This window comes from Manis pentadactyla, chromosome 1 (assembly GCF_030020395.1).
Source record: "Manis pentadactyla isolate mManPen7 chromosome 1, mManPen7.hap1, whole genome shotgun sequence".
Classification (NCBI taxonomy): domain Eukaryota; kingdom Metazoa; phylum Chordata; class Mammalia; order Pholidota; family Manidae; genus Manis; species Manis pentadactyla.
This window is the reverse complement of record NC_080019.1, coordinates 115,636,638-115,662,387: the sequence shown is the minus strand read 5'-3', so window position 1 is coordinate 115,662,387 and position 25,750 is coordinate 115,636,638. Positions and strand designations below refer to the sequence as shown.

Sequence of the window (25,750 nt, the reverse complement as noted above, 5' to 3'; positions counted from 1 at the left end):
GGAGAAAAAGCAGGAGTTGCAGTACTTGTGTCAGACAAAATAGACTTCAAAACAAAGAAAGTCACAAGAGACAAAGAAGGATATTACATAATGATAAAGTGGTCAGTCCAACAAGAGAATATAACCATTATAAATATCTATGCACCACAGGATCACCTACACATGTGAAACAAATACTAACAGAATTAAAGGGGGAAACAGAATGCAACACATTCATTTTTGGAGACCTCAACATACCACTCACCCCAAAGGACAGATCAAACAGACAGAAAATAAGTCAGGAGACAGAGGCACTGAACAATGTATTAGAACAGATGGACCTAATGGACATCTATGGAACACTCCATTCAGAAGCAACAGGATACACATTTTTCTCAAGTGTACCTGGAACATTTTCAAGAATAGATCATACACTAGGCCACAAAAAAGAGCCTCAGTAAATTCAAAAAGACTGAAATTGTACCAAACAGCTTCTCAGATCACAAATGTATGAAACTAGAAATAAATTACACAAAGAAAACGAAAAAGCCCACAAACACATGGAGGCTTAATAACATGCTCCTAAATAATCAATGGATCAATGACGAAAGAAAAACAGAGATCAAGCAATACATGTAGACAAATGACAATAATTCAACACCACAAAATCTGTGGGATGCAGCAAAGGCCGTGCTAAGAAGGAAGTACATTGCAATAAAGGCCTACAAAGGAAAGAAGAATAATCCCAAATGAGCAGTCTAAACTCCAATTAACGAAACTAGAAAAAGAACAACTGAGGTCCAAAGTCAGTAGGAGGGACATAAAGATTAGAGCAGAAATAAATAAAATAGAGAAGAACAAAAACAATAGAGACAATGAAAGCAGGAGCTGGTTCTTTGAGAAAATAAACAAAATAGATAAACCCCTAGCCAGACTTATCAAGAAAAAAAGAGACTCTACACACATAAACAGAATCAGAAATGAAAAGGAAAAATCATGATGGACACCACAGAAATACAAAGAATTAGGAGAGAATACTATGAAAAATTATATGCTAACAAACTGGATAACCTAGAAGAAATGGACAACTTTCCAGAAAAATACAACCTTCCAAGGCTGACCCAAGAAGAAACAGAAAATCTGAACAGACCAATTACCAGCAAATAAATTGAACTGGTAATTTAAAAACTACCTAAGAAAAAAATCCCTGGACCAGATGGTTTCACTGCTGAATTTTATCAAACATTTAGTGGGGACCTAATACCCATCCTCCTTAAAGTTCTTCAAAAAGTAGAAGAGGAGGGAATACTCCCAAACTCATTCTACGAGCGAGCATCATTCTAATACCAAAACCAGGCAAAGACACCACAAAAAAAGAAAATTACAGACCAATATCCCTGATGAACATAGATGCAAAAAACTCAACAAAATATTGGCAAACCAAATTGAAAAATACATCAAAAAGATTATCCATTATGATGAAGTAGAATTTATTCCAGGGATGCAAGGATGGTACAACATCTGAAAATCCATCAACATCATACACATCAACAAAGAGAAGAACAAAAACCACATGATCATCTCCATAGATGCTGAAAAAGCGTTTCACAAAATTTAACATCCATTCACGATAAAAACTCTTAACAAAATGAGTATAGAAGGCAAGTACCTCAATATAATAAAAGCCACATATGACAAACCCACAACCAACAATATACTCAACACTGAGAAGCTGAAAACTTTTCCTTCAAGATTGGGAAGAAGACAAGGATGCCTACTCTCTCCACTTTTATTCAACATAGTACTGGAGGTCCTAGCCATAGCAATCAGACAACACAAAGAAATAAAAGGCTTCCAGATCAGCAAGGAAGAAGTTAAACTGTCCCTGTTTCAGATTACATGATATTGTACATAAAAAACCCTAAAGAATCCATTCCAAAACTACTAGATCTAATATCTAAATTCAGCAAAGTTGCAGGATACAAAATTAACACACAGAAATCTGTGGCTTTCCTATACACTAACGATGAACTAGCAGAAAGAGGAATCAGGAAAACAATTCCATTCACAATTGCAACAAAAAGAATAAAATACCTAGGAATAAACCTAACCAATGAAGTGAAAGACCTAAACTCTGAAAACTACAAGACACTCATGAGAGAAATGAAAGAAGATACCAATAAATGGAAACACATCCTGTGCTCATGGATAGGAAGAATTAATATTGTCAAAATGGCCATCCTGCCTAAAGTAATCTACAGACTCAATGCAATTCCTATCAAAATATCAAACAGCATTCTTCAATGAACTAGAGAAAATCGTTCTAAAATTCATATGGAACCACAAAAGACCCTGAATAGCCAAAGCAATCCTGAGAAGGAAGAATGAAGCTGGGGGGATTATGCTCCCCAACTTCAAGCTCTACTACAAAACCACAGTAATCAAGACAGTTTGGTACTGGCACAAGAACAGACCCATAGACCAATAGAACAGACTAGAGAGCCCAGATATAAACCCAAGCATATATGGTCAATTAATATATGATAAAGGAGCCATGGATATACAATGGGGAAATGACAGCCTCTTCAACTTCTGGTGTTGGCAAAACTGGACAGCTACATGTAAGAGGATGAAACTTGATTACTGTCTAAACCCATACACAAAAGTAAACTCAAAATGGATCAAAGCCCTGAATGTAAATCATGAAACTATAAAACCCTTAGAAGAAAATACATGCAAAAATCTCTTGAATATAAACATGAGCAACTTTTTCCTGAACACATCTCCTCAGGCAAGGGAAACAATATTAAAAATTAGCAAATGAGACTATATCATGATAAAAAAGCTTCTGTACAGCAAAGGACACCATCAGCAGAACAAAAAGCCATCCAAAGTATGAGAGAATATATTTGTAAATGACATATCCAACAAGGGGTTAACATCCAAAGTATATAAAAAACTCACAGGCCTCAATATACAAAAATCAAATAACCCTATTAAAAAATGGGTGGAGGATATGAACAGACACTTCTCCAAAGAAGAAATTCAGATGGCCAACAGGCACATGAAAAGATGCTCCACATCACTAATTATCAGGGAAATGCAAATTAAAACCACAATGAGATATTACCTCACACCAGTTAGGATGGCCAACGTAGAAAAGACTAGGAACAACAAATGCTGGTAAGGATGCAGAGAAAGGAGGACCCTCCTACACTGCTGGTGGGAATGTAAACTAGTTCAACAGTTGTGGAACCTACTATGGAGGTTCCTCAAAAAACTCAAAATAGAAATACCATTTGACCCAGGAATTCCACTCCTAGGAATTTACCCTAAGAATGCAGGAGCCCAGACTCAAAAAGACATATGCACCCCTATGTTTATTTCAGCACTATTTACAATAGCCAAGAAATGGAAGCAACCTAAGTGTCCATCAGTAGATGAATGGATAAACAAAATATGGCACATATACACAATGGAATATTATTCAGCCATAAGAAAACAAATCCTACCATCTGCAACAACATGGATGGAGCTAGAGGGTATTATGCTCAGTGAAAAAAACCAAGTGGAGAAAGACAAGTGCCAAATGATTTCACTCATCTGTGGAGTATAAGAACAAAGCAATTAGCATCCATAGCGGGGTGGGAGAAAGGGGAGGGCTGTACAACACAGAGAAGACAAGTAGTGATTCTACAACAGGTTGCTACACTGATGGACAGTGACTGTAAAGGAGTATATAGGGGGGACCTGGTATAGGGGAGAGCCTAGTAAACAAAGTATTCGTCATGTAAGTGTAGATTAATGATTAAAAAAAAAAAATGCAGTTCCTATGTGGTGACCTCTAATGAGTTCTACACAATGATATAAAGGACATATAAAAGTGTAGGCAAAGGGTCTGTTTGTGTTTATACAGAGGATCAAAGCCTAATTTGGCTACCCCAAAAATGAACTAAGATACGATATGAAAAAGAACTTCCAACATCAGCACTCTCGGGAAGACTCATGACAGAAGATTATCAGAAAAAAAAAAAACTTCAACAAAGATCCACGCACTGTCACAGGTGTAGATGCACTCATCCCACCAGTTCCTGGACTTGCCATGAGAATGATGAAGGAGATATCTAAGCTGGCCTGTGCATACAGTAAAACAAAAATTGGACTGGATCTATACTGTTGGAACTCAACCAAGAATTAGGAGAAGTGCAAATTGTAGCGCTCCAAAATCTTACAACCACAGACTATTTATCGTTAAAAGAACATATGGGATATGAACAGTCCCCAGGAATGGGGTGTTCTAGTTTATCTGAATTCTCTCAGACTGTTTAAGTTCAGTCGGACAATATCCACCATATCATAGATAAGTTTTCACAAATGCCTAAGGTGCCTAACTGGTTTTCTTGGTTTCACTGGAGATGGCTGGTAATTACAGGTATGCTTTGGTTAGGTAACTATATTCCTATTATGTTAATGTGTGTGCACAATTTAATTAGTCGTTTAAAACCTATCCATGCTGAAGTTACTCTACAAGAAGATATGTCAAAGAAATAATCAATCTTCCCAGGTTTTCTTCTGCCTGCTACTTCTATAGCTTTTCTTCTTCCTACCTAATCACAACCTTTAAATAGAACTCGTGCCACATGTCGAATTTACCGAGTATCATAATTCTTCCAAGTGGTAAAGACACCTCAAGACAAATGCTGGGCATAGAAGCCACAGGGCATAAATATGCAAAGAAGTAAAAAGCTAACCTTTTCAAACAATAAGGCTTCTCTCTCACTTACCAACTTAACATTTCCCTGTATGGCCCCGGAAGATGACTGGTTAGCCAGAGACGGGTAAGATTCCTCAAGGGAGGAACAACCTAAGACAGGCACAGACGCAGGGGGCCATCTGGTGAGAAAATGGGGAGCAGCAGAGGTGAGGCTTAGAACCTCCCCCCTCATGTTCTGAGAGAAATCTTTGGCATACATGGATGTTTATTGCCCTCATCTAGCTCGGATTAACATAGTCTACAGGCACACACCTGATCATCTACATTTGCTCTCTTACAACACTAAACTATGTTTTCTACCTTTATCTTGTATCTACCTACCACTTCAGCATTTTATTAAAAATAATAATAATAGAGAAATGTGGTATCCACATATAAATCAAGTTTAAAAATCAAATGAATATTCATATTTGAACTGACTGTGTATAGTTCATAATGCATGAACAAAACCGAAAGCTTCTGTGATGACAGCCCTTGCACTGTTCACCATGTAACTTATTCACTATGTAAGAATTTGTACTCCATGTAAGAATTTGTTCGTTATGCATCAGAAGATTGGAGACTGACAAAAATTAGGCTTGGGGTGGATTAATGATTGTGCATTGAGTATTGACCCCCCTATACAGAAATTTATTGTGGTTAACAACTATTTGATCAATAAATACGAGAGATGCCCTCACAAAAAAAAATATATATATATATATATATATATATATATATATATATATATAAACACACTTCCAATTGTAAAATAAATAAGTAACCGAGATGTAATGTATAGCATAAGGAATATAGTCAAAATATTGTAACAACTTGGTATGGTGATACCTGGTACCTAGAATTATCATGTATATAAATGTTGAATCACTGTGTTGTACACCTGAAACTAATGTAATGCAATGCTGTTGTCAACTACCCTTCAATAAAAAATAAAAAAATAAAAAAATAAAAAAAATAAAAAAAAAAAAGAACAAAGCAAAAACTGAAGAACAAAACAGCAGCAGACTCACAGAACCCAAGAATGGACTAATAGTTACCAAAGGGAAAGGGACTGGGGAGGATGGGTAGGAAGGGAGGGAGAAGGGAAATAAGGGGCATTATGATTAGCAAACCATAACATGGGCGGGGGGCACAGGGAAGGCAGAATAGCACAGAGAAGACAAGTGGTGACTCTAGAGCATCTTACTATGCTGATGGACAGAGATGATAATGGGATACGTGGTAGGGACTTGATAATGGGGGGAATCTAGTAACCACAATGTTGCTCAAGTGATTGTATATTAATGATACCAAAATGAAAAAAAAAAAGAAAAAGTAACACACATCTAAGTTCAAGTCTCTCACTAGTGATAGGTGTGAAGGTACTAATCTCAGAGTACTTACTTAACAAGATTGCATATCAGAATAAAAGAGAATGCCTAGCAAGAGCAAACAGCTTGTAAGTGCTAAGTTTCCTGTACAGAGAGGCAGAATTTAACACTTACCCAAAGGAAGGCAGGACTCTACGAGGCTGATCTCGGGTTACTGTCACTCTGATCTTTGGATAGTCGCTTATTCCATTAGGAGATTTATTACCTGTTTTTAAAATGCATTTGTAATTGTAAAAACAAAAACCTGTGAACAGTGTGGATTAGAAAAGAAAATCTGTGAGCAGTTTACACTGTAGAGCTAAATCTTATTCTTTCAAATACTAAAATAATACAGCACAGAGATTCAGCAAGAACTTTGTGAAAGTTCAAGGAAAAGCAATAGTGCTTAGATTGTCTTTGATCTCCGATAGGTAGTAACAACTCATAGGCAACCTTCCCTAGTTTGCTTGCTGAAACCAAGAACTCAATGAATACAAACTCTCTGTGGTCTAATCAAATAGAGTAAATTTTTCAAATTGTTTCTTCTTCCCAAGAAAACAGAAGTATTTTTAAATGAAAACCTGCCATATGTTACTACATTTCACTGAAAGCCTCCAACACTTATGATATTGTTACTACACTTCAGAAAAGAATAACCAAACTTCCATCAGCCACACTGTATGCTAGAGCTGCTTACTACAAGAATGTTGACTCCCCAAGGAATCCAAAATATAAAGTAGTCAGTAGCACCAAAACCTACACTGACCTGAATTCACTTGTTTGCAAAACCTGGTCTGAATCAAGGTTCAATCCCAATGGGTTTTTTAAAGTAATATTCAATGAACACAGTATATCTAAAATTTGAAAAAATCTGAATTTCCAAACACATCACCAGGGTTTCAGATTAAGAGATTAAGAGATTGTGGACTTCTTTATACAGAAAACCTGCCCTAGGAATCTGACTATATTTCTGTATTCTAGTGTTCTATTATTTATTCTAGTATTTATAGTATTTATTATTTGTAGTATATACTACAGTATCTATATTATAGTAATAGTATTACATATACTATCAGACTTCATTTCTGATAGTAACCCACAGAAATATAGTGCTGGTAACTCAGGCACAAGATAAATCTACCATCCCTTCCATATGCCAGTTCTAATGGTAAAAAATTTTAACATTTATATATTTAAACAATATGAATAGATTATAAAATCTAATGTGCATTAACTTTTAAAATGAAATGAAAGTCTTCAAAGAACTATCTCATCTTTGTTCCAGGTCCTTTGGAACTAGATTCTCAGGTTCAGGGGCAGGCATGTATTTTCCTTTGCTCTTGTCTGACACCAGAGGTAATTTACTATAAAAGTTTGGGAAGCACTACTCTCTGGTTTTTACAATTTCCTTAGCTTCTTCCACTTTTGCCTTCTAAACCCACAACTTCCCTAACAGCTTTTTCCCTTCCTCCCAAACTTTACAAGCCTACCTGAATGGCAGAGATCATAACCATTTCAGGACTCTGGCTCTTCCTATTTTTCCCACCATAGCATTTCCTACAGTACATACAATAATTACGGTTCAGTTTCAGGGTCTAAGGATGATACGGAGGTTTCTAATCCAAAAAACTAGGAGAACTGGGAACTAAGTTTGCTCCCTAATCAGATGCTGTCCTTCAAAGGCAGGTTTTATTGTTTTGTTATTTGTTATTTTGTTATTCCTGCTAACTTAGCATATGCCTAGCACAGAGTAGGCTCTCAGGAGAGAAAGCCTATGTTTTCATTTTTTTATTTTTAAATGAATGAACCCTGATCTAAGTCATATTAAGGACACTGATAATACAAATAGAAAATACAATAGTAAATTCAAAGACAATTTTAAAGGAACGTTATTTACTTTTTAGAATGGTAGGGAAAATGAGTCTTGTGTTCTCATCCCAACCCAAATCAGTGTTTTCCTTCCAAAAGAGGCAGAAGGAGGTAGGGGGAAGCAGAAATACTTTTGACCACCTCACCCAGTTTCAGCATGTTGTTCCAGGATCCAGAACCTGTCAGTTCACAAGATGAAGAGTCCGAAAATACCTTAAAATCAAACAGAATCACCTCTATAGTATCTAAATTTTAGAATTTAAATGTTTCTAATATAGAAAAAACCCTACTCTACTGGTGATTATTTTGCTAGCCATCAGTAAGACTAAAGGTTTAATTTATGAGAACTCACAAAATGAGGTAAAAAAGAACAATTTCAGGTTCTTCACACAAACTCAAATAAGGAAAGCAGGTATGTTGCAATTAGGCTCTTTACAAATATTTTTTAAATGTGTAATTTCTTAATCTTTAATTTCTTGCCCTTTATATTCAAGCTAATAAAGACATTTCTGAAAGGAAATCATTCTACCTACTAACTCCTAAAAAGAGAGTACTTCTAAAATTTAACTTTAGTGATTAAGTACAAAAAATTAGTAGCCCCACTGGAGCCCTATCCCCACTGACCTCGCCTGAAGGGGCGACATTCCGTGTTCCATTACAAGCAGAGGTTACCATGGGCTTTGTGGTCAGCTGGAATGGGAATCCAAGTAAGCTGGCAGCATTGTAGAGGCTGTTTTTCACTTGGTGAATAAAGCAATCTAGAAAGTACAATATAGTTTACAAATAGATTATATATACATATAAATATTACATAGTCAACTTCTTGCAAAAAAATAAGAAAAATAGAACAGGCCTTTCTCAATTTTTATAAGGAGTCCCACTATCAACCATTGAGATAAAAAGCTTTCTGTAAAAATAACTCCTGAATAACTGGATTTGCAGCATCGTGATTTTTGGTTTTTTAGCAAAATATCTGGAATGCTATTAAAACGTGAAACCATCACTTTAGCAAATCAGATACTGATTAGCAAAAAAATGTCCTAAAATGACAACTTACAATGAGTTTTCCAGAATATATAAAATATATCTTTACAAAAGAGATAAGGGCATAACAACCTGGAGCACACAGTCAACTAGGTATGGTGGGAATTGCACAGGAAGCACTATCATTTATTCACTTTCTGGTTTGTTCTTCCTTCCTAAGCAGGTAACAATATGGCTGTCCTAAACAACTACTTACTAAGTAAGTGTCTATTATATTCTGGCTATGCCCAGAGCAGAAATTAGTGAAGTATAAGACATGGAAGACTTGAAACTCATCCCTACCTGCCACCAAAAATAAAGATTACAAAATAAGTAAGTAAATAAACAAGGGGGAAAAGTAGATTTCAGTGCTTTCCCCACTTCCTCCTTTTACAACACTACCCCTTTTCTCACTTCCTACACTGCTATTTGCTTTCTACAATTTCCTTTCTACTTCCTAACTAAGAGCATTCTAAAGCACTAGTCTGAAAGAAAGAAACCATCATCTCAGCCACATTCTGCTTTAGAGAAAAGAAGCTTGAATTGAAATGGTGTCTTTTAAGCAACAAACACTCCAGAAGATACAAGATACAAAGAATTTCCAGGTATAAATGTAAAAAGTTCCAGAAAGGTAGAGAAATAACAAACAATGGAGAGGATGTGATAGCTGGGTAAAGCAGAATCCAATATGAAGTAATTTGTACTAGAGAATAATTAAAAGTACCAATGGTTGCAAATGACTTGTTTCTAATTTTAGGAATTGGAGGATTCCATCCAGGTTATCCCTCTAACTATATTGAGAGATATTACTTACATTCTACTGTGCTTTTTTAAGTAGGAGAAAAAGAGCTTCTTGGATAGGTGCTTAACCCAGACTGCCATCCTGACCCCAGAGGGCAAAAGTACTCTTAATAACATAGTTAGATAGTGGATGTTAAGAAGCACTGTAGTATTTATTTTCCTACAAATTTTGTCAAAATCTGAATATTCTCCGAGATCATGCCAGAAGACCTCATTGACTTAAAAAAAAACAAAACACAAAAGAAGATGTGCTTCAATAAGACCACCTTATTTTTCTCAGACCAGACTAGATCTTTTACAATCTCTTTCACATGTATGATCAGGAGTCTGTGACTCTAAGGTCCTCCTTCTTTTTTTACCCTTCCTTTTCTTCTTTCAAAAACAATCAATTGAGTTGTTCTGGCTAATATAGTAGCCAATGGCCACATATAGTTACCTTAACTTAAAATTAATTTATAAAATTCAGTTATAAATTAATATTAAAAAGTATTCAACAAAATACTAGCAAACCAAATTCAACAATATACCAAAAGAATCATCCACCACCACAAAGTGGGATTTATTCCAGGGACACAGGATGGTACGATATTCATAAATCAACATGATATACCACATTAATAAAAGGAAGGATAAAAAACCATATGATCATCTCAATAGATGCTGAAAAAGCATTTCACAAAATTCAACATCCATTCATGATAAAAACTCTCAACAAAATGGTTATAAAGGGAACATACCTCAACATAATAAAGACCATATATAACAAACCCACAGCTAACATCATATTCAATGGTGAAAAGCTGACAGCTTTTCGTCTAAGATCAGGAACAAAACAAGGATACCCACTCCCAACACTTTTATTCAACATAGTACTGGCAGTCCTAGTGAGGGCATTTAGACAAGATAAAGAGATAAAAGACATCCAAATTGGTAAGAATAGTAAAACTGTCACTATTTCAGATGACATAATATTATATAATAGAAAACCCTAAAAACTCCACCAAAAAACTGTTAGAGCTTATAACTGGATTCAGCAAAGTTTCAGGACACAAAATTAATACACAGAACTCTGTTGCATTCTCATATACTAATAACAAACTAGCAGAAAGAGAAATCAATTTACAAATTGCAACAAAAAGAATAAAATACCTAAGACTAAACCTAACCAGGGAGGTGAAAGACCTGTACTCTGAAAACTATAAGACAGCCATGAGACAAATTAAAGATGACACAAATAAATGGAAACCTATCTCACACTCATAGATTTGAAGAATGAATATTGTCAAAATGGCCATCCTGCTCAAAGCAATTTACAAATTCAGTACAATCCCTATCAAAATACCAACAGCAATTTTCAGTGAACTAGCATAAATAATCTTAAAATTCATATGGAACCACAAAAGACCCCAAATAGCCAAAGCAATCCTGAGAACAAAGCTGTGGGTATTATGCTCCCTGACTTCAAGCTATACTACAAAGCTACAGTAATAAAAACACTACAGTACTGGGACCATTCATAGATTAATGGAACAGAATAGAGAGAGTCCAGAAATAAGCCTATGCACATATGCTCAGTTAATGTATGACAAAGAAGTCAAGAATATACAATGGGGAAATAAGGCTTCAATTATCTTCAATAAGTGTTCAAAAAGGAAGACAGCTACATGGGAGAGAATGAAACTAATTCCATACATAAAAGTAAACTCAAAATGGATTAAAGCCCTAAATATGTCATGAAACCACAAAACTCTTAGAGGAAAGCATAGGCAAAAGTCTCTTGAACGGTTCGATTTTTTTCAGGACACAAGGGAAACAAAGCAAAACTAGACAAGTGGAACAACATCAAACTAAAAAATCTTCTATACAGCAAAGGACACCATCAACAGAACCAAAAGGCAACCTACAGTATAGAAGAATATATTCATAAAAGATTTATCTAGGAAAAGGTTAACATTCAAAATATATAAATAACTCATTTGCCTCAACACCAAAAAAGCAAATAACCCAATTAAAAATGGGCAGAGGACCTGAACAATTTTTCAAAGAAAAAGTACAGATGGCCAACAAGCGTACAAAAAGATGCTCCACATCACTATTCATCAGGCAAATGCAAATCAAAACCACAATGAGATATCACCTTACACCAGTGAGAATGGTCATTATCCAAAAGACAAGAAATAACAAGTGTTGACAAGGATGTGGAGAAAAGGGAACCATCCTACAACTGTTGGTGGGAATGGCAATTAGTGCAGCTGCTATGGAAAGTAATGTGGAGGTTCCTCAAAAAACGTAAAATAGAAATACCACACAACCCAGTAACTGCACTTCTAAGAATTTACCCAAAGAAAAAAATAATCTCTGATTCAAAAGATATATGCACCCCTATGTCTACTGCTACATTATGGACAACAGTCAAGATATAGAAGCAACCAAAGTGTCCATCAACAGATGAATGGATAAAGAAGATGTGGTACATATACATGATGAAATATTAGTCAGCCAAAAAAAATAAAGAAATCTCACAATTTGCAACAATATGGATGGACCTAGAGGGTATTATGCTCAGTGAAGCCAGGCGGAGAAAGATAAATACCATATGATTTCACTTATTTGTGAAATCTAAAGACAAATGAACAGAAGTAGACTCAGAGACACTGGGAAGTAACTGGTGGTTACCATGGGGAAGGGGTTGGGGTGGGTGGGTAGGGAGGGTGAAGGGGATAAAAGGGCACAAAAATCACAATCATAATATAAACTGGTCATGGGGATGAAAGTGCAGCATGAAGTAAAAAGCCAATGGTTCTGTAACATCTTTATATGTTCACAGTAACTGCAGTAATTGGGGTGAGATTTAATAATGTCTGTAACTGTTGAACCACTGTGTCGTATGCTTGAAACCAATGTAATAGTGTGTATCAACTATATTTCAATTTTAAAAATTAGTCAATTAATTAAATTCAGTTCCTCAGTCACCCAAGCCCCATTTCAAGTGCTCAACGATGATCACTCAGCCAAAAAAAATAAAGAAATTCCACCATTTGCAAAAACATGATGCAGAGGTTGTTGCATGGATGCAACAGCATGTTGTTCCAGAGAGTTCTATTGGATGCACTGCTACAGATCTTTACAAACTCTGCCAATAAGTATTCTCTGCTACCCACTGCTTCCCCCTTAGCTTAGGTTCCCTTCTACAGTTTACATTCAGAAAATCATAATACATTTTCAATGAAAATTACAGAGGGAGAGATCCTTAATATCGAAGTCCTTAAAATACATGATTATCATAATAATTTCAGGAACTTTCTGTAATACCACCATCAAATAACTTTTACCAGTTTTATTTATATTTTTCTTTAAAACTGACTCACTTTTTTTGCTAAATAAATATATTTGAAAGGTATTTTTGTATTGCTACTGTAAAGCAACATCATTTGTTTTACAAAGAAATGAAAACAACACAACATTAAGTTGTAGCAGTAACTGTTAAGAGAAGGGAGATTCACATGTATTAGGACAAGTATTGAAGACATACTAGCATTACGTCAAGATTTTCTGTTTGAAATAATCAGAGAATTAAAAATAACTGTTTAAGTATAAAACAATTCAAATGTTACTTAATGCTATGAAATAGTATCCCCTAAAATCTTTTCCAAATAGATATCTATCCAAGGCTGTGGTAAATACCATCCTAATGAATTTAGTGTAAATTCTGTCATTCAAAGTCCTCTATAATTTGACCTATACTCTCTAGCCAACTTTTGCCCTGAGATCCATTAACTATTTCCTGACTTACACTTTCTCATACTGTACCATCTGCCTAGAATGCCTTGCCTTCCTAGAATGCCTTGTCTTCCTAGAATGCCTTGCCTTCCTATTGCTCTCTGTTGATATCCTATCCATCCTTAAAGACCCTTCTCACATACCAGCTCCTCAACCAGCTGAAAAGGACAGTATTTTACTGCCTTTTAAATTCCATTTTTCTTAGCCTCAGTGACATTAGTATTATTATGTGCTTGTCTTATACACTCTAGTATATAATCATATATACCTCTTTAATTGTAAGGTCCTTAAAAATAGAAACTCTATGCTACTCATTTTTATATTTCCTGTAGAACCTAATACAATGCTTAGCAATAAGAAACGCTCAGTAAGTACTCACTGGATTTAAATGAAATCTTAACACAATGTCCATTCTTAAGGTAGATCCAAATTCAATTCATTTTTGAGGAGGAAAATATCATAGCATTCCATTGTGCCTTTTCCCTTTATTGTAGTCTAGTTTTATTCTCTTCTACCAAACTACATCTAGCCCTTCAGATAAAGAGAATTAAACAATTTGAGTCAACAACACATTAAATTGGTTCACTCAGCTATCTGAAATAGATGACTCAGTTTAAAGTTATTTTTACAATGTTGTCTCCACAAAAATAAAAAGCATCTTTTCTTTATAGAAAGATTAGAATTTTAACATGCACATCCAACATACTGGCTTGCTTACCTGGAAAGATATTTAAGTCCCTGGTAAGAGTGATCACCTCTAGACAAGTTAACTGAGTAGAAGAGAGATAGGAAAGAGACTTTTCACTACATATACTTTTTACCTTTTGAATTTTGTTCCGTGCATATTTTTCCTATTAAAACTAATTTTTAAAATTAATAGTCAATACCTAATCTCGGTCTTTTGGCTGGTATTTCATCAGTGTCCACTGCAGAAAACAGAGTGCTGAAAAGAGAAGGGAAAAAATCTATATATATTTACTGGTACATACATATCCATTTCTATAAATAAACTTATTCATACAACACTTACCCCTTCTTCCACTCTGCCATAAACGAGATCTAACTGATGTTTTAAAAGAGAATGCTACTCGATAGAAGGCCATTAGCATTTCAGGACTTAACATTATGTTTTCAACTATTTGCAAGAAACCCAAAACTCCCTATCATATCTGTGACCCAGCTAAAGTACAAACTTGAAACTGGCCAGAAATCACTTTGTGAGTAAATAGGTAAGAGCCTAGGACTAGTATTTCCTTTTTCTCTCCATAAACTATTTAAAAAACAACAAATAATTTCCTTTGAAAGTTCACACACACACACACAAAGCCATCTTCTACTTCAGGTTGAAGTAGACAATATAGGCCTTAAAAGATAGTTCTCAGCCAAAAAGGCCGTTACGTTTAACTGCATTTTTCTCATGGTACCTGGATTATAGTAGTAATAAAGAATTTGGGGATTCAGTAAAGTTTCTGTACCTATACCTCGAGTTGTTGTAAACTCATGGCATATCACTAATCTTTCTAGATGATTATGACTGATCATATTTACAAAACAAAAAGTGAACAGAATAAATCCCATAAGAATACCATTCCGTTCATAACTTTAAACATTCCAACAAGACCTCCTGGGTTCGTTTAACTGAAAAATGGCTTACATTAAAAAGAGTTGTTCTAGATTAACAATGTGTAGTAAAACACAGTGCTTTGATTTCCAAACCACTGTTTCCCTGACTAGCAAAAAGAAAGGATGGCAGAGGTAACTAACATTGCCTTAGGCAATAAATATGTACCAAGTACCTATTATGCACCAACCTCTGCACATGGCACTTAAGGTCGAATGAATACTACCCTTATATAAAATAAGCGTCATTTTAGGCACTATACAATGTGTTGTCAAATGATCCTTTTATCAACTCTTTAGATAGGTAGAAAGGAAGAGTAACTTGAAACCTTGCCCTCTGCAAAACACATGACAGAATCTAGCCAACAGCCAATTTCATCAATGATCTGCATTCTCAGATTTGTATAATCTTCATCTTGTTTTCTCAAGCAAGAAACTTGAGGCTTAATAAAAAATGAAATTAACAGATTATCATTAGCGGGAAAGAAGGGGAGTGTATAAAATTGGTATATTTTATTTTCTAGATTAATTCTTCGTCGAGAGGGTATAAACTATGAAATGGGACAAACCAATAAATTATACGGATTTTAGAGCACAGATTAGTGTTTTTTTTAAAGGAGTGAAGTACCTATTTATTTTTCTCATACACTAATTCGAAAGCACAGAACCACCCTCTCTCACCCCTAAACGCACAGGCACAACACACACGCAGTTTGACAGTTGTTTCAGAACAAGACAGCTGCTGTCTCTTTGTGCTAAGAGAACAGTATTTGCAGTAACAGCTTTGGGCAAGCTATGAATCTCACTTCCTGTAACTATACTTTTTAACCACAGATGACGCTTAGGAGTGTGCTTTGTAAACAGTGAACCACAACAAAGATGGTATTCCTCCAATTTTAGTGTTCATATTAAGGGCAGGAAAATAATGATAAACCCCATTTGTTGACAGCAACCTGCTTGGACTCGGACAAGAACATGAAAGATCCCAACCGTTACCGGCCACTCCAAAGACAATTAGCTGGTTCCACTATCAGGAGCCGCATCTGCACAGCGTGGAGGGAGAGACTACGTCACTAAGACACCACGCACCGGCACCTCTACCGCCTCGGCCCAGCCAAATGTCTCGGCTGGGCTGGGCCTGCCTAGCTGGATCAGCGCTACCCCTGCCGAGGCCCGGGATGGAGAGGGGGTACAGCCAGGCCGGTACTCGGCCCCCTCTCCTCTCACCTGTTCGAGCGCCGCCTCTTCAGGAGGGCCCGGGCAGGAGGCACCGACCGGTCACAGAAACGGAAAATGGTGCCGAGAATCCTAATCAGCCATTTGTACATACCAGGCCCAAGCAGCAGCGGCGGCCGACACACCCCGAGACGCAAACCCCAGAGCTGTCGCCGCCGCTGCCGCCTTCGCCGCCTCAGCCACCTCCGCCAAGGCTCAGTCGCCGATTTGTGACGCGACTCGCGGGCCCACAGATACAACGTCCCCGGGGCTGCGGGAGGTGCCTGCCTGCCACAGCTCCTGACGTCACCTCCTCCCGCCCTACCGGAAAGCATCTTTCTCAGCAATCTGCGCTTGCGCAACCTTGACCAGCCCCACCCACGTCCCGAGCCTATCAACCAATGCCTGCGGGGCGGTCTCGGTCCAATCGCTGACAAATGGAAATGATGTGGGCGGGGTTTTCTCTCCGCGGAGCCAGTCCTGAACCGCAGGAGAGACAAGGCCCACTGACGATACGTGAGGCTGCTCCAACCCGGAGCCAGCACTCCGGGAAGCCTGAAATAGTGAGGTGCTGAACAGATGTTTGTTGACTGCACAGAATAAGGGTAGGTCGTGTTAATAAACAAATGTTTACCGTGCTAGAACCCTTGATTTTGCACAGACCTTATGCCAGGCACGTGACACTCTTGGTCGAATTATTTTTTCCCAGCAAGCTGCAGGCGATGGGGAATCTAGTGCCCAATTTTAGTAAGTAAGGAAATGGAGTCTTTGAACGATTAAGTAAATTGTCTTGGGTCACAAAGCTAGCTAGTGGTATTACTGGTATTTGAACCGGGGTCTGGCTACCAGCACCAGTCCTTCGCCCTTGCCCTTGGGGTCAGTCTACCAGGGGAGACATGAATACAAATTACAAGATAATTGGCTGTTACGATAAAGGTGTGCTCAAAGTGCAGTAGGAGCAAAAGAAAGGAAAGCCACACGCGGGGGAGGAGAAGGGAGGGGCAGAACTCAAGGAAGACTTCACAGAAACTTAAGGATAAAAAAGTACCTATGGCCTACTTAGTACTTGCTGGTCTCCCCTGGGCTGCAGGGAATGCTGCTAAATTACTCTCCTTCCCTTATCTAGAGGTCTCACTTCTGGTTAATTATCAACAACAGAAAAAGTCCCAACCTACTTAGTGATAGAAACTTTAGTCCCCTCCCCAAGACAGTCCTGGGAATCCTCAAAAGGTTTTCAGATCTCCCAAATCCGTCCCCGGCTGCACTTGATCCTTACATGTGATTTAGTTAAGGTCAGACTTTCAGACATGCTTCAGTTTCAACACAGGCACTCCCCGCTACAGACTCATCCTTTGCTAAATTAACAATGTTCTGGAATTCTGCTGCAAGCCACACCCTAGAGATGTCAAACCACCAGCTACCTACCGGTGGCTACCACTTCAGCCTAGAGGTATGGGGGGCAGGTCCTAAAAGGTGGAAGCAAATCCTAAGTGGACATAGGTCCCTCTTCCCCAAAACATAGCTAACATCAGGATGTTATTGAAACTTCAGGAATAACAGAATTACAAAGCTGAGAAGAAGATTCAGAAGTGGCTATAGCCCACCACCTCTCAAAAGGACTCTCCTCTCCCCAAAGTCATCTCCCCACTTTTCTCAACATCTTTTACAAGCCATCAACAGAAGAGAGCGTCCGCTCCACCTCTATCTCAACCCATTTTGAGACCAGATTCCTAGTTAACATAAAAGGCTACCGTTGGCATTATTATGCAGAGCAGTTCAGTTGTATCCTGTCTGTTCCACTTTAAGAATGGGTGTTTGCTTTTGCCAAAACAAGAAGACCACTCAAACATTGAGAAGAGATTTTTCAAAATGAAAGAGCAGTCTTCGTTCAAAACATAAATCAGCAAACTGCAAGCACCTTTACAATAGTAGTTTATCCCAGGTTCTTGTCAATCAAGATTTTAAAAATACTGGCATCAAGTCTCAGGGCACACTCTAGCACACTACCATAACACAACTGTTTTTTTCTTCCCAAGCCTCACTAATAGTACCTGCACATATCCAATACTGAAGTGCCGGTCAACTGTCATGAAGAGTGGGAGGACTTTGGAATGACAAACCTCAATCCTAATCTTGGGCCTTACCAGCAAACAATAATTCCTGAGTATGGCAACTGCCAGCCCCAACACACATACATTTCCTTTGTGTCCTCTTAGTGTCTCTAGTTACCCTCTGAAGGAGAAAAAAGAAGGGGACTCAGCCATACAGTCACTCCCACCTGGGGCTTGTCTGTCAGTTGGTGCTTTCTATGTCCTGTCATCCTCAGGATGGGCATGGCCCACTGCCCATCCTCTGGCCAAGGAGTGGGATTATCCTTAACCTCAACCTCATCAATGCTGCAGCCATTCCTGGACCCAGGAACTATTCATCAAAGGACCAGAGCCGTATGGAGTAACAAGGACTGTGGATAAAATTCAGTATTTCCAAAAATCTCTCCCCGGCCTTAGGGCACCTCCATATCAATAGGTGCTGAGGAGTGTGGAGAGAAGTAGTCCATCTCCATATCAATAGGTGATTACTTGGGGGAGCAAGGACATATCTGGACCAGAGAGGTTGGGTGGGGTCCCTTTTTGCAGCTGGGTCACGAGAGACAGGGGTGAGCTTTTGGATGGCTTGTAAGCAGTAAATAGGTTTCTCCCACTTTATTTCTCCCTTTGACTGATTTTGGTTTCAAAGGTAATTCGCCCCAGGATGGGAAAGTATTTTCCCTCTGGAGTTACATCTGGCGGTAGTCAGCAGGACCTCTGAACCCAAAATCTGTCTCCAGGGGTGCGATGCGTGGGCAGTCTGTCCCTGTGGATGGTGAGGAGGCCCCAGTGGCTGCTGCCGCAGGAGGTAATGACTCACCCTTAACCTCCGGCAGTGGTGGAGGGTGCGGCTTCACCTGGGAACCCCCTATCAATGGGGCTTCCTCTTGAGGAGCCTCTAGTGGGAAATTGGTCTAGGGTAAAGCACCTCCTAGAGGAGTGGGGACTTCCCCAGAATTGGGGAAGGATAGAGACACTGGAACCTGTAGAATTAGCCCTCCATGAGATACAAGACTGCTTAGAGGCCCTGAGAGACCGTATAGCAGCCAGGATTGTGAAATGTTTGTTTCTCAAGATAGTGGGAAGAGTTATCGAGGAGAGAGACACACTTCAGCATTGGAGCTCAACTGAGGGGTGTGTTAAGGCCCCCACCTTTGGGGATATGGTGGGGACCAGAGGCCACAAGTAAAATTAGAATTCACTGGTCCCCTGTGAGTGTACAGTGTGTCCTGGCATTGGTGGAGACAGGAGCTGAATGTTCTCTAATTTATGGCAATCCTGAGTGTTTTCCCAGTATCCCTGCTGTGATAGATGGCTATAGGGGTAAGGCAATTAGAGGGAAGAAAGCCCAAATCCCACTGGGGATAGGGCGTCTACCCCCAAAGGAGTATACTATGTACAAAATATATCCATCCCTGAATATATTTTGGGGGTAGATATCCTGCAGGGCCTGTGGTTACAGACCACTGTAGGTGAGTTCAGACTGAGGGTATGTGTGGTAAAGGCAGTTCTGAGGGGACATGCTAAGTACCCACCTGTAGCTCTGCCTGTACCTTGGTGGGTGACAAATACTAAGCAATATAAATTGCCTGGGGGGCACAAGGAAATTGGAGAAACTCTATAGGAGTTGGAGAAGGTGGGGATCATAAAACCCACTCATAGTCCTTTCAATTCCCTGGTGTGGCCAGTTGAAAAGCGGGATGGCTCTTGGCACGTGACCATGGATTACAGGGAAATAAGTAAAGTCACACCCCCTTTGCATGCTGCTGTCCCCTCTATAGCAGCTCTTTGGACACCTTCAGTCATGAGCTAGGAACATATCATTATGGACCTTGCTAATGTTTTCTTCTCTATTGACATAGCACAGGAAAGTCAGAAACAGTTTGCCTCCACACGGGAAGACCAGCAGTATACATTCACTGTCTTTCCAACAGGGATACCTCCACAGTCCCACCATCTGTCACAGACTTGTAGCCCAGGACTTGGCCAAATGGAAAAAACAGCAAACGGTGCAACTGTATCACCACATTGATGATATGCTCACGTCTGATTCTCTTGCAGATTTAGAAGGGGCAGTTTCTAGACTACTGCAACATCTACAGGAGAAAGGATGGGCTGTGAACAGCACCAAGGTTCAGGGACCTGGTTTGTCTGTAAAGTTCTTGGGGGTTGTCTGCTCAGGTAAAACTAAAGTTATCCCAGAAGAAGTCATAGACAAAGTCCAGGCTTTCCCTACTCCTACCACTGTGGCAGTCTAACAAGAGTTTTGGGTCTTTGGGCTGCTGGAGAGTGTTTATCCCACACTTGGTACAAATTCTGAAGCCCTTATACTGGTTGGTACAAAAGGGCTTCAGGTGGGACTGGAATGAAACATTCAGCTGCTTTTACTATTGCTAAGCAAGCAGTCAAGGCTGTACAGGCCTTGAGTATAATGGACTCATCAAGGCCCTGTGAGCTAGATGTTCATGTAACTGAAGATGGTTATGATGGGGTCTTTGGCAGTGGCTTGAATGGAAACGCCAACCTATTGGATTCTGGTCACAACTATGGAAAGGAGCAGAGGTTCAGTACACCTTGATAGAGAAACAACTGGCTGTTGTGTACCACACCTTGCTGGCTATGGAGCCCATCACCAGAACAGCTCTGACCAAGGTAATAACTACCTATCCCATCATGGGGTGGGTGCGAGACTGGACCCAAAGGCCACAGAGTGGCATGGCACAGATGCCTACACTGGCCAAATGAGGTGCATATTTACAGCAGTGTAGCACCCTCTCCAATAGCTCCTTAAGTGGAGAACTCCAATGTTTATTGGGGCCAGTGATGTAGATCAGTGGAAACCAGGAAGAACTTGCTTTTGAGCCATTGGTAGCCAAGAGTCCTTATCAGGAGGGAAAAGCCCCTATACCTGAAGATGCTTGGTATTCAGATGGCTCCAGTCATGGACAGCCCCCAAAGTGGAGGGCTGTAGCTTTCCATCCTAAGACTGAGACAATATGGATGGAGGATGGAGAGGGGAAGAGCAGTCAGTGGGCTGAGTTGCAGGCAGTGTGGCTCATGATCACCCAGAAGCCCTCCCCTATAGTTGTCTGTACTGACAGCTGGGCCATCTATCAGGGCTTGACCCTGTGGCTACCGACGTGGTACAATGCCAAATGGGTGGTTGGTCACTGGCCTGTTTGGTGGCAAGACCTATGGGCCTCTGGTCAGACTAAGACTGTTACTGTGTATCATGTGACTGGCCATTTGCCTTTAGCATCCCCATGGAATGATGAAGCAGACACATCGGCCCAGGTACGTTGGTTAGAAGGAAAGCCTGACTCTGATGTAGCCCAATGGTTACTTCAGCATTTGTTGCACACAAGGCAAAAGAGAATGTGGGCTGCAGCTTGTCGGTGGGACTTGCCATTGACCTTTGAAGAACTCAGCAGAATCCAGAAGGAGTGCCTTGTATGCTCTAACAGGGACTTACACTGAGTCCCACAGCAACATGGGACAATAGTAAAGGAGCTGATACCCCTTGTCAGGTGGCAAATAGACTATATTGGGCCTCCTCTCATATCAGAAGGATATCGGTATGCCATGACTTGTGTGGACACAGCTACTGGATGGTTGGCTGCTTTTCCTACACATCATGAAGATCAGCAAGCCACAAAAAGGGTCCTAGAGCATCTCTTTGCAGCCTATGGCTGGCTGCAGGTGACTGAAAGCAATCAAGGCACCCACTTTACTGGACATGCGCTAAAAGAATGGGTGCAGCAATTAGGAATAAAATGGAAGTTTCATGTACCGTTTAACCCTACTGGGGCAGGCATGACAGAGAGGGACAATGGTTTGTTGAAATCTCTCCTGAAGTCAGACACTAATAGGTTGGTCAGTTCGCTTATGGACAGTGCTATGGCATTTGAATGAGAAGGCCAAAAAAGAAGCCTTGAGCCCTGTGGACATGCTAACATACATTGCTGCCTCTCCTATACAGCTGTATGTGGAAACCAAAGAGGACTTATTGAAGCCAGCAGAGCAACATTCTGCTGCCAGCCCCAACTGCACTGAATCCTCGAGACTCTGTTGAGTGGATGTGGCCTTGGACATTTTGACACATGGACCAGCGATGACTGGCCCTTCTGGCATCTTGGGGAAAAGGCCTGGAAGCTGGCCTCCAGTGTGTTCCTGAAGTAACAGCAGGGTGGCCCTCAAAGATCATGGTAATGTACCAAAAACATCCAGGAGGTAAGAGCATCTTATGGGAAAATTTTGTTTTGTTTTTATGGCCAGTGCATGTACCTCCCACAGCCCTATAAATATTGACCCATCTGTAATTCCCACAGGAAGTGGGGTTAAAGTCTGGTATACTAGACCAGGATGAGATCCCATTCCTGCCACTCTCCTATCACAGGACGACTCTCTTGCATGCATCCTACCTGATGGAAAAGATTTTCCTATGCTGGTGTCTTATCACTCTTAAGGTTATTTTCTTCCACAATCCCTGTGGCCTGGGCCCACCTCCTGGCTGCCGCTGCCGCTTAACGATTGCACTGAACTCCCTACCTGTTCAGCTACTGACTGCCTGTGGAATGAGCAAGGTATGGACTTAATCTGCATAGGACTTTGAACCTAGCTGAATCCTCTGGCTTCAGGATTGTCATGATTTTATTGCTGTTATTATTGTATGTTATTAGTCTGGTTACAGTGCTCCAGTTTTCTCACATAGGGGCCACTGCAGCAAATGGGCAGCGAGTAGATTGTGAGGCAAGATTTCTAGAGGGGTGGGCTGTGGGTAAAAGTGCAGTATTTCCAGAACCTCTTACCTGGCCTTAGTGCATCTCCACGTCAATAGGTGTTTCCAAGGGGTGGAGAGAAGTAGTCCATCTTCATATCAATAGGTGATTACATGGGGGAGGAGGGCATATCTGGACCAGAGAGGTTGGGTAGGGTCCCTTTTTGCAGCTGGGTCTTGAGAGATCCAGGCGAGCAGAAGTGGACGAATGCTTATAAGCAATAAATGGGTTTCTCCCACTTTATTTCGCCCTTTGACTGATTTCTGTTTCAAAGGTAATTTGCCCTTGGCAGGGAAAATATTTTCCCCCAGAGTTACAAAGATGTTGAGATTTCTGCCCTTGGTTTGGATAACTTGCAAACTTATACTACCAGAGGGGCACAACCTCATTGATTAAGTTTTCATAGAGTATCCTAAAGGATTGTGGCAGTTTTCCAAAAAGAACCTCATCCTCTGGCTGAGGTCCTTTCCTTCAATGCTTTTCCAAGGCCTGTCCCCAATCTTCCTCAAAACCTACCTCCCCTTCATATAATAAAGAAGACCCTGACCTCCAATCCATTCTTTAATCTTGCAGATTTTCCTTTTGCTAGGATTCTCAACATATTAAAAGATTTCCTCTCAACATTGTTTCCCCTGATCCTGATCAGAACAGCATTCTGGGCCATTTGATGGAAAGATTGGGGAAGGAGTCTATAGATAAGATTTTGGTTTGGGCCTAATGTGCCTAAAAACAAACATAATTTATCCTGAAGATTAATTTCCTTCTGGGGACCTGCCTGTGACTCTGGCAGAGGGGAAATCTATTCCCAGCCTGGGGCAAATTACCTTTGAAACTGAAATTAGCCAAAGGGAAAAATTAAGTGGGAGAAACCCATTTATTGCTTACAAGCAGTCACTTCTGCTCACCCGGGTCTCTCATGACCCGGCCACAAAAAATAGCCCCACCCAACCTCTCTGGTCAAGATATGCCCTCAGTCCTGATATGTCCTCGATCCCCAAAGTAATCACTTTTGATATGAGATGGACTTCTTCTCTCCACCCCTTGGAAACACCTATTGATAATGGAGATGCACTAGGGCCAGACAAGAGATTCTGGAAATACTGCAATTTTACCTACAGGACCAAACTCCTCTGGTTGTCAAGAAAAATGTGTCCTCCTAAAAATGTGACTTTGATCTTATTCAGTCTGTCTAATAATAAACTTGGCCTTATTATCTGAAAATGCAGTTCTTTCTTGGCCTAGATTTATTACAAAATTTGCTCCCATTGACTGCAAATAGCATCAGGCCTTACCCAAGCCAGTTTCCTAACCTGTAAAATAGAGTTAATCAAACCTGCCTCTCAGATCTGTGGGCCAATTAATGTGTTTATGTGTGTGAAGGACCTACTTCGATGCCCAGCATAGCTAAGTGCTTACGTTCTCTTCCCTCTCCTTCCTTCTCACATCTAATAGGTTATTTAACTTGTCAGGTCTCCATCCTACATTTTCTACAGATCTGCCCCTTCCCCTCTCCAAACCCCTCAGAACTAGACATTCAGGGCCTGATCACTTCTCACACTTGCATTAGCTACTCCCTTTTCTACCCTGTCCCTCTTCCACCTATTTTCAGGGTGATCCCTCTTTTTAAAAATATGTTTTTGTTGCTTTTTGTTATTGTTGCTAAGAAAGGTAAATTCATATTGTTGTTTTTATTTATTAAGGAAGGTAAACTTGTAAGTTTAATTTCTGGTTTTCTGTTAGTAAATCACTAAAAGTGGGTGGGTTGATTTTTACCAATTCCACAGGTTTGTTTGGAATGGTGTGACTTCAAATATGGGGCAATCCTAGAATTTACTTTGGATAGTCCTAGAAGGAGCCTCAAAAAGAGAGATATGTGTCTCTGGGAGCAGGTAAAACTGACATGTAGCCAGAAGAGGAGGATTCCCCCAAGTTAGAAAGACCCTGCCGAGTTAGACAGAATGAACTCCTCAAGGGGTCCCGAGTGGTTCCAAATGAGAACCCACAGCAGAAGTCTAGACCTTCCAAATCACAGGGATGGATTTTTCCAGAGTTGCTTCTCTCACAGACAACTCGGTGTGCATGCTCCAGGGAATAATTATGTAATGAAGGTATAGGATTCTCATGACCAATGTTTGGGAAGCCAGTTAAGTAAAAAGAAAAACAAAAATCTGGTTCTCACAACAATATTTTAAAACAGTAGTCTAAGACTGGAAGAAATCTGAAGTGCATGATACCAAGGGATGTTAAATATTAGACATTCCCCCAAAACCTTTTTACTTTCTTTTTTATGAACTTTTAATAACTAAAAGCATTTTGCCTGTCTTGCCAGGTGCATACAAGCCTTGCTGGAGCAGTCTTTCCTGGAAATATTCTGAGCAGCCCTCTGAAAACAGTTACTGAAAGCACTGGGCTTGCATAGATTTTGTTTGATACATTGGTTGTAAAGAAGTCATGGTTTCTAGAACAAAGTAACTC

At 39.7% G+C, this 25,750-nt stretch overlaps 1 protein-coding gene across 4 annotated transcripts in view; it reads right to left on the bottom strand.

The window, feature by feature from the left end:
- SENP2 (SUMO specific peptidase 2) overlaps nt 1-16,704 on the bottom strand; it is a 70,540-nt gene extending 53,836 nt beyond the window's left edge. The window contains exons 1-6 of one of the 4 annotated variants that reach the window (XM_036875209.2): nt 16,526-16,704; nt 14,463-14,518; nt 14,294-14,345; nt 8,596-8,729; nt 8,118-8,184; nt 6,238-6,328 (exon numbers count right to left, since the gene is read on the bottom strand). In XM_036875209.2, the coding sequence (XP_036731104.1) occupies nt 6,238-6,328; nt 8,118-8,184; nt 8,596-8,646 (209 nt within the window). In that variant the 5' untranslated portion in view covers nt 8,647-8,729; nt 14,294-14,345; nt 14,463-14,518; nt 16,526-16,704. Of the gene's footprint in view, nt 1-6,237; nt 6,329-8,117; nt 8,185-8,595; nt 8,730-14,293; nt 14,346-14,462; nt 14,519-16,422 lie in introns of all 4 variants that reach the window. The other 3 variants (XM_036875210.2, XM_036875207.2, XM_036875208.2) reach the window with 3 other exon arrangements.
- Nucleotides 16,705-25,750: the final 9,046 nt, after the last annotated feature.